Here is an 18,283-nt window from a genome sequence, read left to right on the forward strand (position 1 = left end):
TAGCAATGTAAAAGAATATAAACAATGTAAACGAAGTGTACGAATGATCGATTTACTGTGAAACAAATACAACAGAAGTGCTCGTAAAGGTGCTATCTATGGTGAGGTTCCAAGCGAGCTGAGCCGATGCTAAAACGTGATGTCAACAGACATTGATGGTCAGAGAGTGCCTTCACTGGAGCGTGACGTCCAACACAGGAATCAAACCCAACAATAACAAACTATAGATTAGTGAATCCCTGAAAACGCGTGTTAATTTCCAACATTTAGCAAGGATTTAGCAACCCATTCCGTCATATTTCAGTTCAGTGACTGTGTCAGACGGACATGCAGGAAGTACTGAATGATTCCGTGAACAAATATTTCTAATGAACTGATTCTAATGATTCAGTGAAACCGAAAACAATTGGTTTGACCGTCACTATAGTTTGTGTGTTTGTGTCGCGTATAAAACAACGTCGCGGCAGTTTCGCACAGCCGTTGCTATGACGACGTTGAGGAGGAACTATGAAGTACTAGGAAAACGACGTGACTGATACCAAACCGAGTAGAGCTGAGTAGTGATAGAACTGTATAATGGAAAAGCGCCATTAGCCATTGTTAGCAATAGCAAATAAAACGCACCGTCGTGCTGCGTTCCATTTATGGTCGAAACTCCACATTTTCGCATTGTTGTCGACAGCTTCTCATCTGGAACGCGGTGAACTGATTTTCTGGGTTCCATGTATCTGTATCTCAACTGTCCTGGCGGCCATCTTGAGTGTATGTTGTATTTTTTTGTGACATTTTTCACAAGTTCTTATTCAGGGAAACATATATTTACAAGGTTTTTGCTTCCACACATCAACATTTTTGTTTCAGGGTGAAACTAGGGAATGGTGTTTGTGAGTTTGAGGTACAAACGTGGATGACGAAGAAGAAGAAGATGGACACTAACTTGCTCAAAAATTCCAATTGTCTCATTCAAATGCCAGCAACTGAGAAAAGCAATATGTTTGAGATTGTGTTTGGTCAAACACAACAATCATTTTTTATATTGTGGTCAGTGACATAAAATGTTGAAATAACAAATGGAGAATTATGTAAAATCAGAACAGCTGAAACAAAAGAAAACATTGGTTTGGCCTTTTAAATTCCACAAAGTAAACACAGATGTTTAGTTGTGTTGTAAACAATTCGGATTGTTCTGTTAAAATCATCTCATCATGATCCTGAAACACTCTCATGTCAGAATAAAACAGAAAAAAAACACTGATGCACAAATTACTGAACCCTATTGGCAGATTCTGCTTTAGTAGTCTCAGGTTTTTTACACAAACTGACTTTCTGCACTTTAAGAAAATGAATTTGAAACTTTTATTTATTTAATTTGACTATTTTGCACCTGTAGCTGATTATTGATTAGATTACAGGCTGATATGTAGATGCAGACAGTGGAAATATATGGCAAAATACAAGGATGTATTGAATATGTGTGAATTAATAATAATGATAATAATCTTGTTTTCCAAACTTCACAGTCAGTTCATATTTATTGATGATATTACACATAACATTGTTATGTTACATTAAATTAAAATCAGGAAATGTTTAAAAGGATATTATGGCTGGAATAAGAAGGGTGTCATCACTTACATTCCTTTTCTTGTGGACCAAAAAAATATGACTTTGACCCTCTACAAAGACTTAATATTTATATATATTTAAAATTAAATAAAATCAGGGAACGCTCTCTGATAAAATGAAATGTTTTTATGACTTATTATAATGTGCAGCTTGTGGTCAGGAAAATAAATGAATGCAGTTGCAATGTAAAATAAATTCAAAAGAATATAATGTATAACGTGTGATGTGTTAAAGATACATGGTTTGCAATATGACAGCACACAGAAACAGTGGAGATGCAAAAAAATTAAAGGGTAAAATGCAGAATCATTGCCCTGACAGTCCTGATATCTTTGATATGGACATGTTTGAGAGCAGCACAGTGCCATCTGCTGATTCAAACAATGACCCGATGCTTATTTCCCACTCTCCCATTTTACTTGTGTTATCATCAGCTGTTCTGAGAAAAGCACAAGTGTAAGATGGATGACTTTCCTCCAAGCGCACTGAAGTTAGCTTCATGTAGGATTAGATGCTCACATTTTGTGTACAATGAAACATTAACATATTTAAATGGGACCAAAATGTGACAGTGCTAATGAGACACCCAGTGAAATAAATCCAAATATAATAAAATATTTAAAAAAGCATCAGTTCAGAGTTTGTGGTGACTTTTACTAAGAACTATAACAGGTAGACTGGTAAGTAAACAGTCAGTTTGGTTTGCAGACAGTATTCAAATGTGTTTTTTATTACATGAATAAATAAATGTGATTGTAACTTAATGCTGCTAAATGCTTTTCTGTCATCGATTTAACTACCATGAATGATAAATTACTGTTCTTCTAATCTAAAATACTCTCCTGTCCTCCGTTCATTCTCTAAAACCGCCCGACCAGCAGATGGCGCTATCTAAATCTTAAGAAGCGTTGACACACAACGAAGAAGTCGCCATCTGTTAGCAAAGATCGTCTATTGTGACAATAGTTCATCTGTCACTGTATTCAACATGAATAATGCTTGTTGTGTTTTTTAATGCTTTGCAAATACAAAAACACACACCAGAAAAATATTTCTTCCTATGAAATTGAGCGTTAATAACATTCGCACAGATATCACCGAGGCGGCTGCAAATGTCTTTGCCGAGACCGGAAGCTGCCAGATGTTAGATGTAGAGTGAGACCTCCTGTTTAGCTTTCACGCTTCGTCTGTACCACATTGGGTGCATCCATGATTGGGTGACGTTAGCTCCTTAGTTAGCATCTTTGTAAAAAATAGCCTCCAGATTAATAAAAGTAATGTTTCTGACGTTATAGTTACAATCGAGAATCTCACAAGCACTATAGTGACATTTAGAACCTCCTCAAACAACGACTATTTTGTGACGTGATGGTTTAATCTCACGTGTTTACAGCGAGTTTAGCCATGTACACAGAGCTCAACAGCATCCTGAACACCAGCCCCGACAGCTTCACACAGGTAATTTCTTTAAACTGGAGCTTTATTTACGTAACACTCATTACGCTGTAAGTAAGATAACATGTGTGCGCTCCTGTTGTTAGCACAGTGGTCAGCAACTGGCTGCCCGTGGACCAAAACTGGCCCGCGAGCATTGATGTCATGGGCCAGGAGATGAATTAAGAAATCATTCAATTCAGAGCCTTTGTTCTGAAAAAACATAAACGGAGTCATTAACATTCTGTAGAAAATTGGACTTACTTTTAAACCAACACATCTACACTGATTAGCTTGGATTAGTAGAAAAGTTAGCAGGTTTTACCTGATGAATATATTCTGTTTTGGCCCAGTATTCATTTGCTTTGGAAAATGATTGGCCCGAGGCCAAAATTATTGACACTCTTTACATGATACTCTGAACTTCAGAGCACAATTAACACTAATAATTAACGACAAAGACAACAAAGTCAGGAGTCTCTTTTTTTCTGCACTGCTTGTAGCTGGCTAATTAAGTGCATCCCTATTTTTTCTAATCCTTCTAATAACTTCAGGGAGAATTCCTCTTGGTGTCAGACAGACGGAGTGATGCATCTTTCCTCATTCACCACTTTCTATCCTTTTACCTGCGAGGTGAGTTATAACACAAGTGTGTAAGGGGAAATGCTGTATTTAATTCATTTTTTATCACTCAATTTTTGCTGTATTTAATTTAAGTAGAGCTGAAACTTACTATTATTTTGACAATTGATTAAGCTGGTACTTTTCAGATTAATCGAGTACTTGTTTGGCCAGTAAATGTTTATCACTGTTGCCCAAACCTTGAAATTATGCCATTGATTAATCGTTGCAGCCCTGAATTCTCGGTTGAACAGCACAATAATGTCTTTTTTGCTCCAGCACGATGCAAGGTGTGTTTCCTGGGCCTGGTTCAGTCCTTCAGCCACTACAGTGCAGTCAGTCAGAGACTGGTGAGTCTCCACTGTTATCACACTGTGTGTGTTAGTGCAGTGTTTCACGTTTCAGTGGAAATTTGAAAACCTGTATCTCTGTCTGTGTGTGTGTTTTTTCCAGGGTGTAAGTCTGGCACAAGCGAAGGAGAAAGGTCAACTGGTGTTTCTTGAGGGACTAAACGAGTCATTGTCTGTTTTGATTTCACAAGAAGAACATACAGGAAGTCAAGCCATGGACTTTCTCAGGTACAGTCATTTTTAAAAATTGTTAAAATTGAACCTTGAATGTGAGCTAAAATTGTACTTTATTGGACCCATTTTGGGCAGTTCTGCCCTATTTGTTGTAACCTTTTTGTCACATCAATTTAATAAACAATATTTTGTTTTACATTTATACATTTTTGTGCAGTTTTAACTATTTCTAGACCCCCAGGCATCACACTATTTCTGTCCTCAGAGATCCAACAGTCGGCCTGCGGAGTTTGTATGAGTTTGTCCAGTCCAGTGTAAGAAGTTCTGGCAGTGAGGAGGGCGGGTCAGAGGAGTGGGGACCCCCGGTGTTGCTGGTAGACGACCTCAGTGTGCTGCTGAGTCTGGGGGTGAGCGTTGGAGCTGTGTTGGACTTCAGCCACTACTGCCGAGCCACAGTTTGCTCCAAACTACAGGTTAGATTTGTACTGTTGAAGTGTGGTTGTATAGATCACTGGATTTCCATCTGTTTTCCGGATTTTGTATCAGCTACCTAATGGAAATTATGTGACAAGATCATGTCTGAAATAGCAGAAATTCTATTTTATTGTGGTGTAGGTACATGGCTAAAAACTAATTGTGTAAAAAAACATGGCAAACAAAGAAACACATCATTTCTTTCTAATTTGTCTTAAAGTGGTAGAAGAGAAAAGTTGTATTTCCGTGAAAGAATATTTACTACCGTACATACTCGACTGCACCATAATCCATGAGTTTAGGATCAAATTTACAGTGAAAAAAAATCAGTGTCAGTGTTTTTGACATTTACAAATTCACATTCAGCAAACACATGTACACGTGTGGGTAATTCTCGTATACTGTTATACAGCAGCAGTCTTATTCTTAACACTGATTGTGGCTGCAGGGGAACATGGTGATGCTGGCACGCTGCAATGGGGAAGAAGATGAGGACGAGGGAGACGACGAAGGCTCAGAACGGCTCCTGAAGGGACTTACCCACCAATGTAGTCTCACACTTAATGTACAGGGTCTCCCAACGGGATATTGCAGGGACATCCACGGCCAGGTGTGTGTGTGTATACGTATGACCTGTTCAAATAATCAATTATTTGAGAAAATATTAGCCGTATGTGCCAAGTTTGGCATCTAGTTGATGAACACTTGCATTTCAGTGTTTCCTAATTGATCATTACCTGTGAAACACAGAATACAATGCTGAAATTCTCTGTTTAAAATTGAGGTTACTCTGCTGTTTTCAGGTGGAGGTGTGTTGGAGGAGGAGACAAGGTGAAGGACAGAACACGCAGAAGAAACTCTTTCAGTACAAGGTCCATGACAAAGGAGCATCCTTTTTTGCTCGAGGGACGTCCAGTGCTGTTCTTTAGTCCTGTGTGGTGGTAGGACATGTTGATCCTGCCAACTGACCTACAACTGTCCTCTTCTCCTGTAAATGATTCAAATACAAGACATGGAAAACAAAATGGCAGCTGGGTTGGATCAGCAGCGGTCTATGGACAAGAGAGTCATGCTTCTGTGTTTGTTCTATCAGTTATTTGTTTTAATATTGTGCCTGATCTGTGTACATATATATATATACATATATATATAAAAATAAACAGTCACAGAAACATTTGATGAGTCTATATTTCATTGTACATTTAATACAGACAGAGAACTGGTCTTAATGTAAAAACGCTGAGTATGATATTGCAACATGTCTGTGAAGGTTCTCAGTCAACCATTTTTTTTCTTGCTATTGTTATTATTATTATTGTCGGAATAGGTTTTAGTTATGAAGAGCTTGTTTTCACCCCCTGGTCATAACCAAGCAGCCTTGTTTTGTGTTTACAGTTAACAAGACCTGCAACTAACATTTCTATTCATAATTGATAAATCTGGTGGTTATTTCTATGATTAATTAAGTAGTCATGTGGATCAGAAAATGTCTGAAAATTTTAGCTTTTCAAACTTGTTGTCAAATGTCTCAAAAATAATTCAGTTTGAATGTTTTTGTTGTTGTATGGAGCAAAGAAACCAGAAAATATTAACATAAAATCAGAAAACTTAAATGGATTGAATGTAGTTATCAAAATAGTTAACGGTTAATTTAGGACCGCTTAATCGAGTAATTCTTTCAGCCCTACAGTAAACCAGTTCATAACAATTGAAATATGATTTTAGTATAGAGCCAATGACCTCTAGAGGGCGCTCGGGCCCTGCTTTCCGCGCTGCAGGGTGAGAGGTCGGTCGGATTTACCAACCTGCCCTGGAGCTTTGAAACCGTGCTCCAGCCTGTCACCGTCAGGTTCGTGGTTCGCTTCTTTTGAGCCTCCCATCATTGTCCAACACGGGAGGAATACTACAACAACAAAAACAAACAACAAACAACAACAACAGCAACGCGGCGGCGGCTGGTGGTCAGTTCATTCAGGATCTTATCGGCTGTAGCTACGTTTAAGGACCACTGAAGTTTGTCAAAGTAGGTAAGTGTTTACTAGCAGACATGCTAGACATAGCTAGTTAGCATTAGCCAGGATGCGGACTGATGATGACGATGGAGGAGGTGGAAAGCATGGCAGTAGCTGGATTATTTAATCCACCTGTCATGTTCGGATTTCGTCATATTTACACATTCCGCCTAATGAAATCACACACACGCACCAAATTTAAGCTTAAAGTCCAACATGGCCACTGCGCCTAGCATGCTAACTGTAGCATTCATTATAAAGTATCGCTTCATTATTAGCGTTAGCGACGAACTGTATTGATACTATTCCACTCTGAGTGGCTTGTTAAACATCAGTTGGCGTCTGTAGTACACCATGGTATGTGCGTGCGACCATCAACTATTTTGTTTGCAGTGCACTTTTTGTTGGTTTGTTTACAAAATACGTGGTAAAATACATGAGAGCTAGCGCTAGCACTGCTAGTATGATGCTAGAAAGGTTAGCCTTTAGCTTGACATTTCAGAAGTTGTCAACGATTTTAAGATGCACCGGTGTGTGTTTGTACTTCGTTGTGGTCATAAACCAAAGCATAAAGACGTTATTGTTTACACGTGGTCTCTCTTTTTTAATATGTATATGTATATATGTATATGTATTAGTTGTATAATCTCTCTTGTGGTAGAGGACTATTGCTATTTTAAGTGTTATGTGTACAATTTTAGGGCTGTGACGATTATGGGACATTTGAAAACATCATAGTTTCCAGGTTTGATGAGCATTTTATTATTATTACTATAATTATTATTATGATTATTATTATTAATATGTAGCAAACTCGATTAATCCAGAAAAGAATCGACAGATTAATTGAGTATGTAATCAATGCAGTTCTAGTAAATTTCAGACAATGTGCAAGATGCTTGGTGTTTGACTGCAAGTCCCCGACTCAGCTTTGTTTAAAAACATGGCTTTCAGTGAGGGAAAGGTTTATGTGCCAAATCTTGATTGATTTGGATGATTATGTGCATGGTCTATCTCTACCTTCATTCTACATCCTTTCAAGTCACATTACAGATGTGTCTTTATGTGTTTTTTCTAAAATGCTGTACAAAAATCCAGTAATTTTAGGAATGTAGGCTATAATGACAAGTTGCTGTTGTTGTGCTAATGAGTAATCCTGTGTGATGAACTATTTTTGTTCACAATTTCACAATAAAGTTACAAACTAATTTTATTGATTTGTAAAAGATCACACAAACTTGTATTGTTCTCTTTGGGCTCAATTTGGACTCTAATAGGGAGTTCCAGTGTTGTCTTGTTCTTGGCAGTTGATGATGTTACTATTGGGTTGCATCAGCACCACCCTCCCCTCATGTACTCACCGTCTTGTGATAGCCATTTCACCCAGTGCAATTAGGAAAGGCAGGTACATGTGCTAGAGAATTATTTTTGTGTCCACTTGAAACGTGTGCATGAAAACACAGTTTTAATTAATATAAATACAAATGTAGTATGTCCTCATTTCCTCTTCCTTGACAATGAAGACATTGCTGGAGAAAGGAAGTGTGTTGAGGAAATTGACTTCTTGTTGCACATCACTTCTTATTTCAGTGTGGTTACTGATTGACAGGACATTTCCCTCTTTTATCGTTGTCCCTGGTTGTAAAAAGCCGTGTAGCCGTAATCTGCTCATCCACACCGAGCTGCATTTACAACAGGACTAATGGGCCCCACTCATCAGAGGAACACACTTCCATGTTATGCAACAATGACAGTGAACGTCAGTGCAGTCATTTTTACGGAGACTTGATGCAGCCCGAAGCTCTCTGGAATGTTTGTGGATATTGGTATAGTTTTAATTTCCTGTGTAGCTGCATTGTAGAAGTGAATGTACTGCATGGTCTGGAAAGTTGCTTATTATGTCCTTGGAATCTTTGAACCCAGGAGATGCCTTCAAGCTTGGCATTTTAGGGAGTGTTGTAAAGAGGTAAGATATTTCAAGTGTAAATATCCTGTCTTAGTTTTGAAAAGAAACGCTTGGTAGTTGTTTATTTTGCTTATAGTAAAAGAATGTGGGTTTTTATAAATCAACCTTAATCTGTGAGTCACCCAATTAAGCTGCTGAGACCCACAATTATGTCCATAACTGAATTTACTCTTCCACTGTGAAACACTAGGTCTTAACATGCATGCAACTGTGTTTTTGTTTCGCAGTGCACCGGTGTCTCATCCACAATGCATACAGACTGCTCTTTGTTAGATTATTAGTTGTCTACCATGTATGCAAAAAAGGGAATGCAGACATTTTTTGTATTGGGATGATTTCTATGTCCCTGTAGTTTTTTTTCAGGTTTAAACGTACCTTATTTCTATTCCCTCAGTCATAGTAGATGTTATATCACAATTCACAGCATCCATCCAGACAGCATAGGATTTCCTAAACAATTTTTCATTACTTGCCAGAGGGGCTGAAGAGAAGACAAACTCTCCAATCTGAGGCAGCTGTTCACCAGCAGCACTGATTGTGCAATTTTGGTTTTAAAGCATTCCTCATGCTTATGTTTTTTGGGATGCAAATGTCTTGGCTTGATTTAGTGTCCCTGATAGGCTGCCTGAAGGCTGTGACCAAAGGAGAAGGGAAATAGTGAGGGGGGATGGCCAAAGTTCCTGAGCCTGCTCATTCAGTTTCCGATCGGCTAAATCCGGGATTAGTTCACTGACGGAGATGTAGCTGATCCATTGCCAAATCAAGCCTCGCTGCTACACCCACATAACCCTGCAGCATGTGGTAGCAGTGCACTGGACTGACTGACTACTAAGAGATGGAGGCATTGATTGACAGTTTGCCCTGGCTCGACGTTGAGAGGGAGAGACATAGAGACATAGCTTTCCTCAAGTCACAGAGAACATGACCTGTGCAGAACCTATTGTGCAAGCTTGCCAGGACGTTGCTGTGTTTACTGTATAGTATATTTATAACAGCAGATCAGGAGGCTCCTGGGGCGAACACCTCCCAGGGAATGTTTCCGTTGGTCCCGGGAGGACGAGCAGAGCAGCCACACGCTCTGCCTGAGTCAAGAAGGAATTATTATGTTAACCACAAGGCACCACTCAAGCTAAAAAATCCTGGACATAAACGGCTGCAAGACAGAGAGTTAACCTGGTCCCCCGTTGGCAGGTATGGTCTCCGAATCATGTGAGGAGTGTGGCAGCAACGGCTGTTGTTTTGCTTATCAAAAAAGATGCTGTTGCTGAACGTCATGTGAGAAGGCGAGTGAGCGAGAGAGTAGGAAAGGATTGTCAGAATGAGATACTGTTCTGCTGATGTTGGTTTGTTCGGGCAGACAATTAAATATTGTAGCAGAGCAGCGTGTAACGGCAAACACTGATAGGTAGTGTTGAACCTGTCTGCTGAGTAAACAGTGACACAGGAGCTGAGATTAAGTCAAACAAGAGACTGTGTGGAGAGGTTGAAGTGAACGGAACTAGCCATAAGGCAAAGATTTCACACCTTATTTCTTGTATTGACATTTAATCAGTGTTCAGTTCATGGCTTATCATAGGGTCATGACAGGGTGTGTGGTTTACTTTGCGCAGTTTTGAGATATCAAATACTGAACTTGTGATTTCAGTGGCAGTAAGAAGTGAATCATTTTACAAAAATCAATTGACATTTTATTAGTTTGAAATGGGCTGCAACGATGAATCAAATATTAACCAATTAATAAGTTAATCATCAACTTCTTTAAGTTTTCAGCTCCTTAAATGTGAATACTTTCTAGTTTCTTTGCTCCATATAACCGAGAAATTATTAAAAGTTAATAATTTCAGTTTGTGGACAAAACATTTTAAGACATCATTATTTTGAGGTTTGGGAAACACTGATCAACATTTTTTGACATTTCATGGACCGAACTATGACTCCATTAATAAGCGACAGATTAATTGATTTCTGTTGTATGCACTTTTGCTGTATTATTATTTATAGTTATAACAACTTTGTTAATCTTTTCACTCTGTTAATATACTTAATAATTTAAATGCATTTGCAATGCGGGGGATTGCTGCTGATTGGTAGCTGATGGAAAAAAGTAACTTTAAGCTTAAAAAGTGAGGAATCGGGACGAGTCTGACATAGTCTTTCCTCATTTAAAATGAATATATTTTTGTTTCTCAAGTTAATTGCTGTGTAAACGCTCAAACTCACAGTGTGGTTTACGAGGCAACAGACAACTTTTGTGCGGGATCCTTTTTGGGATAGATGTTTGACCCGAGGTTTGTTTCTGCCCCTTTATTCAGGGTAAATTATTGGCTGTTAATATATCAGTGACGGGTGATTTGAACATTTTCATCATCATTCATAATGCCATCAGTAAATTCAGCATTATGCAAGACAAAAGAATCTTCTTTAAAGACAACTGCTGTCCTCCTCCAGCTTGACCCTCTGCATGTTTCAACCTGGATAGATTTGGCATTTACTCACTATCCTGTTGCAGTTACCTGGCTGACCTTTCTCCTCCTCAGGTGTGAATGATCACTTTGACATGTACATGGGTGTAACTAAGTCTTGCTGCTCAGCCAGAGTTGCATGTTTTCTGCTGGGGGAATGTGTCCACACCTTTCTGGCCTATGAATGAATAGTGTGTTCAAGTGCCGTCTGCCACGTGACCCCAGCACAAGCTTGACTGATGGAAAAACACACCGTCTGCGCCCGCAGTTAGCGGCACGTGTGGAATATATGACCAGTTAGATGTGCAGCCAGGGCACAGCAACCCGACAAGAACCGGCCTGTGTTTGCTAGAGTGTATGCATGTGTGTGTTGTAGTGTCGGTTGTGCTCTATTGAGATTCAAAATGGTATTTATTAATAACCTTCTCCTTGGCTACTTCTGCTCTTAGTCGTCTTTCAGGAGGGAACTCGTGGAACACAGAATGTTCTCAAGGCTTCAGGAAAATTGTTTTGAATAACCGAACATGCTTGAACTTCACAAAAGTCTTGAGCTGTCATTATCAGGGTCTGTGGAAAAATTATGCTTTCCAGTGGAGCTCAAGGGCTTTTTTCCCCCGTCCTTCTACTATCATTATTTAGAATAATAAGTTTGAGAGCCATTTGAATTTGATATTCATGATGTTCATGCTCACAAATGACACAATTGATACTTAAAATACAGTGTTTGATAAAACATGTACCTAATACTTAAACATAATGTCATCATGCATATCAACTAATTTTTACTCCTACAAACACAAGGCACACAAGACAAAACATTGTAGTGTTGCAATGCAAAATGTGTAGCAAAATGAATAACGGTTGATTTGGCAACTTTTCTACTCTTCTGTTGCAATCTTACGATACCTCCCACAAAACGTAAAGGATTTAAAGACGGATTAAATTGATTAAAATTATTTAAATATTAAATATTTAAAATTGTATTGTGTATCTTTAAAATATTAACAAATATCCATTAGTCAATCCATCATCGAACCCGAACCATGCAACTGTGTTTCTCAGTATAACAGTGTTTTGATCTCATGTTGCAGAATGACATTTCTGCTCTGCACACAGGAAGTGTTATTAGCTGTACGTCAAGACTAGCGGTAGACCAATCAATTGGCTCATATTTGCCGTTTTTTTAAATAATCGGCACTGGCCGTTTATTATTTATTAAGTATACATTTTCTTTTACCTCAACTATGCCATTATTGTTTTCATATAACTGGTTACTGAAGTTTAGCAATGGTTGTATTGTTATCATTGAACATTTATAATATTGATCGAAAAAATTGGCTAAAATTTATGGGCCAGAAAATTCATCATCAGTTATCACCCATTGGCTGCCCTCGGCATCGGGTATAGAAAAACCCATTTTGGTCAACAGCAACATTGCAAAACCTGTAAAGCGAGATGGCTGAAAACACAAAGAAGGGCCCAAGAAAAGTTTTAGAAGTGAACTCTCCTGTTCTGCTGTTTGACGGGATAAACACTTCCTGCTCCCACCCGCCCCTGTGTACACACAAATGCTCCCTTAGTTAGGTCTGATAGTTTTAAGATGAAGGCCACACAAATAATGTTTCATTGTTTCTGTTCAGAGGTAAAATAATACCATCATCTATTTAAAAAAATGACTGCATGGCTGCAGCATTTCACTGAGAAATTTAAATGTTTAATTGCAGCATTTTAGCCGGACGGGGTTTCAGAATGATGCATTGTCTTACCACCTCTGCAATGTCGGTTTAAACTATTTTATCGTTCACTCCTCAGGTCCCTGGATGCCCCGCGGCGCACTGTCCTCCGCCGCCCAGTGCTTCCAAATGGCCGGGAGTTGACCCCGCCCGCCACGATGACGCTGCGCGAGCAGCTGAGAGAGAAGATCTCGGCGGCCTTCTACCGCCACGGGCTGCTGTGTGCCTCCTACCCAGTACCCATCATCCTCTTCACCTCTGCCAGCATCCTCACCTGCTGGTTGGTTTTTATGTCTTCACGCTTATTTTGTGTTGTTTCCTCGAGTCTCAAGATTTAGATCAGGGCTGACTAGGATGTGTTTAGGACATCTATGACTACTAGCTTACTGCAAATCAGACATTTTTACTGTACAGTTTTTGAGAATTTCCAAGCTAAAAGTCTTTCAGTGACATTGGTTTCTCAGTCTCTGCGATCTCACAGTAAATCTTAGAGAAATGTATCCCGTATCCAAAAATACTTAATTAACAGTGAGCAGCTAGAACAACACAAAGGTTCCCTTTTCATATTTTTCTTAAGGTGACATAGGGAGATGGATGGGTGGTGCTAGTGGCAGCAACAGCAACATTGATTTTGTATTTGGGATGGAAGATGGAAGATTTTTTAATTTCATAAATTTAAATACATTTTTAACTTCATATTAAACTGATGTTTTTTTTTATTGATTGATGAGAAAAGTAGCCGTGTGCAATATTATAGATAAGTGAGAAGATAATGCATGGTGGAATTGAGTCAAATTGAATAGCTGACATAATACTAATGGAAGCGTGAGACCATTGAGATAAGATACACAGCCTGAGGCTCTAGTCATTTGTACTGGCCATTTGCACACACACACACACACACACACTCACTCACTCACTTAACACGTGCACTTATTGCTAATATAAGCTATTGCTAAACTACTGGTCAAAAGGAGGAACAGAAGTCAGTGAGTTGGCCTGGCATTAGCAGGAAAAGCACTGTAAAACAATTGCAGCAATCCTAAACGCACACTTGCACCTGCTGTGTGCCGTCCTCGCAGCACTTTTCTGCGGGGGTGCCGAGCGAACGGGCGACTGACCCGGGGAGAAGTGAAAGAAAAGAGCCTGGCCGCGGGGATGTTTAAGGCCAGAGCAGAGCAGGAGGCTGTGAGAAAATGGCCCTGTGAGAATGGGAGGCCTGTCCCTCCATCTGCTTGGCAGGAGGGGGGCTGGCTCCACACAAAAGAGGCCTTTGTGGAAGTACAGTGACCTTGGAGAGAGGTGAAGCCAGAGGAGGGAGGGAGGTGTGAGAGAGGGTGTCCAGATTTCTGCTGGCTGGTCTTCCCAGCTCAATGCTCCCTTCTGGAAAGGGTGACCAGAACAAGTACGGCGGGCACAACTCGACTGTCTTTCTGAAGGTTTATTCCACATACATAGTTAAGCAGACGTCAGTTAGCAGTTAGTCAGTTAGAAGTTGGAAGTTAGACAGTACCTTGTTGGTGGTAGAAGTTAGACAGCATCTTTTTAGCTACTAACTACAGTCAGTTAGAGAGTCAGTTAGAAGTTGGAAGTTAGACAGTACCTTGTTGGTGGTAGAAGTTAGACAGCATCTTTTTAGCTACTAACTACAGTCAGTTAGACAGTCAATCAGGTTATAAAACCGACAAGTCGTACAGGTTCTGATGATAGATAGATCTACAAAGGCGCATACGAAAGCAATACATAACAAAACATGGCTTTGACGATGCACCTTAAAGGCACTTTAAAGGCAACGGTGCTTTGATACCAGTTACAACAATGAACAGATAAATAGAATGAAAGACAAATAGCTTTGCCTGCTAGAAAGTTCTACACCTCCCACTTGGCCTACTGATTCCTAAATCCAAGTAGGCCACAACAACCACAAATTTTGCCTTTCGAAATGGCTACATTGCTGGGTACGAACGCGTTACACACAATTTTACCTTTCAAATGGGTACATAAAGCTACATCGTGGAGTATGAACGTATTACACACGATATGAATAACAGATACAAATGACAAATAAAGGTTTCACATTGTCCTTGATGAAGCAGTGACGCCCTTTACCGAAACACACCACCACCTCTCGTGGAGGATGGTGGAGGGGGGGTCTTGATCCTTTTTCTTTCCGAAACACACCACCACCTCTCGTGGAGGATGGTGGAGGGGGGGTCTTGATCCCTTTTTCCGAAACACACCATCATGTGGTGGGGAATCCATTTCTGTTCCTCCACTGGCAACAGAACCACCAGCCTTCTGACATCTCTGTGAAGGATGGTGGAGGGACGGTTCTCCTTGTCTTTGCCTTTCCCACCTTGTCCACTGGAAACTGGACAACTTTGGCACGTCCTCACTTTCACATCTCGTACTACGCCTTTCACATCAGGATGGGCCTCCACAACTCGACCGAGCCTAAACTGGCCTCTCAGTGCATTTTGGTCAGCCAACCACACTAGGTCTCCCACCGTGACGTTCCTTGCGGGCGTGTGCCACTTCTGTCGAACAAAGAGGCCCGGGCCCGCCAGCTGGCTCCACCGCTTCCAGAACTTGTCGACCTCGATCTGGACCGCTCTCAGGCGCGCAACGGGGTAAGTCCGGTATTCGAACCCTCGAGAGTCCCCGCTAGGCCCAGCACGGCCAAGCAGAAGTGAGTTGGGAGTGATGACTCCTACAGTCTCGTCTTGTACCTGGACTCTTGCGCCGATTGGTCTTTCGTTTGACAGATTAGCTGCCAGGTAGAGGAGAGTCTGGAATTCCAGTGCTGTCAGGTGACTTTCCACCCCGATGTTACTCAACGCTCTCTTGAGTGTACGGACTGCTGCTTCAGCTGCTCCGTTTCGATGGGGAGAGTCTGCTGGGTGAAACACCCACGACCAGTCGGTCCCAGCAGCGGTCGCTTTCTTCTGGACTTGATCCTTGTCGATGTTGTCCAGGAATTCATAGAGCTCCTTTAAAACTGGCTTGGCGCCCACGAAGTTGGTCCCTTGATCCGACCAAAGTTTTCTTGGGTGGCCCCTGAGAGCTGTGAAGCGCTGGTACGCCTTTAGGAAGCTGTCCGTTGACAGGTCTTCCACGATGTCAGCATGCAGTGCCCTGGAAGCCATACAACTGAATACTACTCCCCAGACTTTCATCTTTGTTCTTCGCTTTACAGTGTCTCTGACAACGTGTGGGCCAAAGAGATCCAGTGCTGTTAGCTCAAACGGTGCGGCTGGTTCAGATCGTTCACTAGGAAGCTCACTCATCTGTTGCCTGCATAACCTTGCCTTGGTCTTTCGACAGTGCACGCAGGAGTCGATGATGCTTCTTGCAATTCTTGGCCCCTGTACTACCCATGCTTTGGACCTCACTCTGAGGAGTGTGCCAGCGATGCCTTCATGGTTGGCTCCGTGGGCTTCCCGTGCGAGCAGGGTGCTGATCCAGGCATTATATGGGACCAGGGGTACTCCGGGGTTTCCCCCGGTGATGGCTTGGACTCTGCCGTAGCACCGCAGGAGCCCCGAAGCTTCGTCCTTGTTGACGACGAGTCTGTCTAGTGTCGTTATAGGGAATGCAACCTCTTTTTGGGCGGCCAGGCACAGGTCGTGGAACGCGGCCTCGAGTTCCTTTACTGACAGTACCACCCCCCACTTTGCTGGAATAGGGGCTCTCCCTATACAAGCCAACCACGTCTTCACCGCCCTTCTGGTATAGCCGACTACTCCACAGAGCTTAGCCAGAGAGCTGTACTTTTCCGGACCCACTTGATCTATGAGCGCGGCTCCCCACAGTGTCTCATTCGCCTTTGTGTCAGCAGATTTGGCCTCAAGTTCTGTAGGCTCTAGAACGTTTGTGGCTATCGGGTCTTCGCTAGCGGCTCTCAATGACCCCTTAGCTTGAGTCCTGGTGAGGACTGCTGTAAAGGCTTTTCTTTGGAGTCCGTTCACTGTTTCTCTAGCTTCAGCCGCCACTGTTGCTGCAGATTTCATGGGCCAATCCTTAACTGGACTAGACAGGAACTCAGGACCGTTCTGCCACGCGGAGTTTTCGTCGAGTTGCTCAGGTGAACACCCTCTCGTGACGAGATCAGCGACGTTAACTTCACCTGGGATCCACCACCAATCAGTTACGGGCCCAGCCTTCTGGATCTCCGCGACCCTATTCGCAAAGAATGTTTGAAATCCGTAACTGTCTCGCTGGATGGCTCCCAGCACAGTCTGACTGTCTATGAAGTGGTACCACTTTTCTACAGCCAATCTCCCATGCTTCAGCATGTATTCCTTCAGGCGTGCGGCGAAGACAGCCCCACAAATTTCAGCTTTGACAGCTTCGCCTTTCTGGTTCAAGGGGGTTAACTTGGCCTTTGAGTCCACCAACCGGGTAACTACACCATCTGACGTTTCCCATCGCAGGTACAGTACGGCGCCGTAAGATTCACAGCTTCCGTCAGAGAATGTGATTCCCCAGGGCTCGCCCCTCCAGCCGGAGGGTGTGAGGCTTCTGTGGAACTTGATGCTCCCCAAGCGAGCGTACTCCTTGAACAGCTTGATTGCTTTCCCTCGGAGTTCGTCAGAGAGGGACTCATCCCAAGTGTCCTTAGAGAGCTTACCAGCTTCCTGGAAGGCCTTCCTCACAAGGATGACACCTTTCTGTTTCACAGGTGTTATCAGACCGACGGGGTCATACAATGCGGCAATTTGACTCAGTAGGACGCGACGAGTTAGTGGATTTGGTGTTTTCTCCTCCACTTCTCCTTCGGTAAGGTCAATTCCGGTTCTCATCTTCTTCTTTCTTTTGGAGAAATTAATGGAGGCCATCACAAAGAGTTTGTCTTCTTGCACAAGGTAACCCACCCCTAACGCTTTGTTGTCTTCCTCTCTCAACTGGTTGGGCAACAGCAGCGTCATTTGGTTTGGCTTTGCTTCGTCCTTCCTCCCACTTTGACCAGACCGGACCCAAGGCTTGAGGTAAAAGCCTCCTGCTCCCAGGATCTTCTCCACTCCCTCTAGGATCTTGTCTAGGTGTTGCGAATCGTTGTGGGACACGAGAAGATCATCAACGTAAGCATCCTCTTCGATGACTCTCCTCTCCTCCGCCATGTCGGTGAATTGTGGTAACTTCGCAGTCTCCCGCATGGCTACTTGTGCGATGCACCCAGCGGGTTTGTCTCCCATGTTCACTCTTACAACGGCATAATCCTCAATTTCGTCAGAAGGAGAATCTCTCCACAGGAATCGGTGTACATGGACTTCTTGGTCCTCCAGCCACACCGAATTGTACATCTTGGTGATGTCGCCAATGGCGGCGTGTCTACCTTCCCTAAATCGGAGGAGAACTGCTCTGATGGGATTGAGTACATCCGGACCTTTCAGCAGAATACTATTTAGGCTCACCCCTCGGAAGTCTTGGC

The 18,283-nt window shown here is 42.0% G+C and overlaps 2 protein-coding genes across 6 annotated transcripts in view; both read left to right on the top strand.

Annotated features, from left to right (window-relative positions):
• The first annotated feature begins 2,811 nt into the window (after window positions 1-2,811).
• elp6 (elongator acetyltransferase complex subunit 6) lies at window positions 2,812-5,811 on the top strand. The gene is made up of 7 exons (XM_044033413.1): window positions 2,812-3,084; window positions 3,615-3,693; window positions 3,961-4,031; window positions 4,135-4,259; window positions 4,471-4,678; window positions 5,128-5,289; window positions 5,483-5,811. The coding sequence occupies exons 1-7, from the start codon at window positions 3,031-3,033 to the stop codon at window positions 5,606-5,608; spliced, it is 825 nt and encodes a 274-aa protein (XP_043889348.1). The 5' UTR covers window positions 2,812-3,030; the 3' UTR covers window positions 5,609-5,811.
• A 690-nt stretch (window positions 5,812-6,501) lies between these two features.
• The window catches only part of LOC122774801 (SREBF chaperone), a 33,964-nt gene continuing 22,182 nt past the window's right edge, over window positions 6,502-18,283 (top strand). Inside the window, exons 1-3 of one of the 5 annotated variants that reach the window (XM_044034324.1) lie at window positions 8,312-8,517; window positions 8,615-8,657; window positions 12,932-13,132. In XM_044034324.1, coding sequence (XP_043890259.1) covers window positions 8,502-8,517; window positions 8,615-8,657; window positions 12,932-13,132 — 260 coding nt within the window. In that variant the 5' untranslated portion in view covers window positions 8,312-8,501. Of the gene's footprint in view, window positions 6,707-8,311; window positions 8,658-9,333; window positions 9,849-12,931; window positions 13,133-18,283 lie in introns of those variants that run through there. The other 4 variants (XM_044034326.1, XM_044034325.1, XM_044034323.1 and 1 more) reach the window with 4 other exon arrangements.

Source organism: Solea senegalensis, linkage group LG9 (genome assembly GCF_019176455.1).
Source record: "Solea senegalensis isolate Sse05_10M linkage group LG9, IFAPA_SoseM_1, whole genome shotgun sequence".
NCBI classification, from domain to species: Eukaryota; Metazoa; Chordata; class Actinopteri; order Pleuronectiformes; family Soleidae; genus Solea; species Solea senegalensis.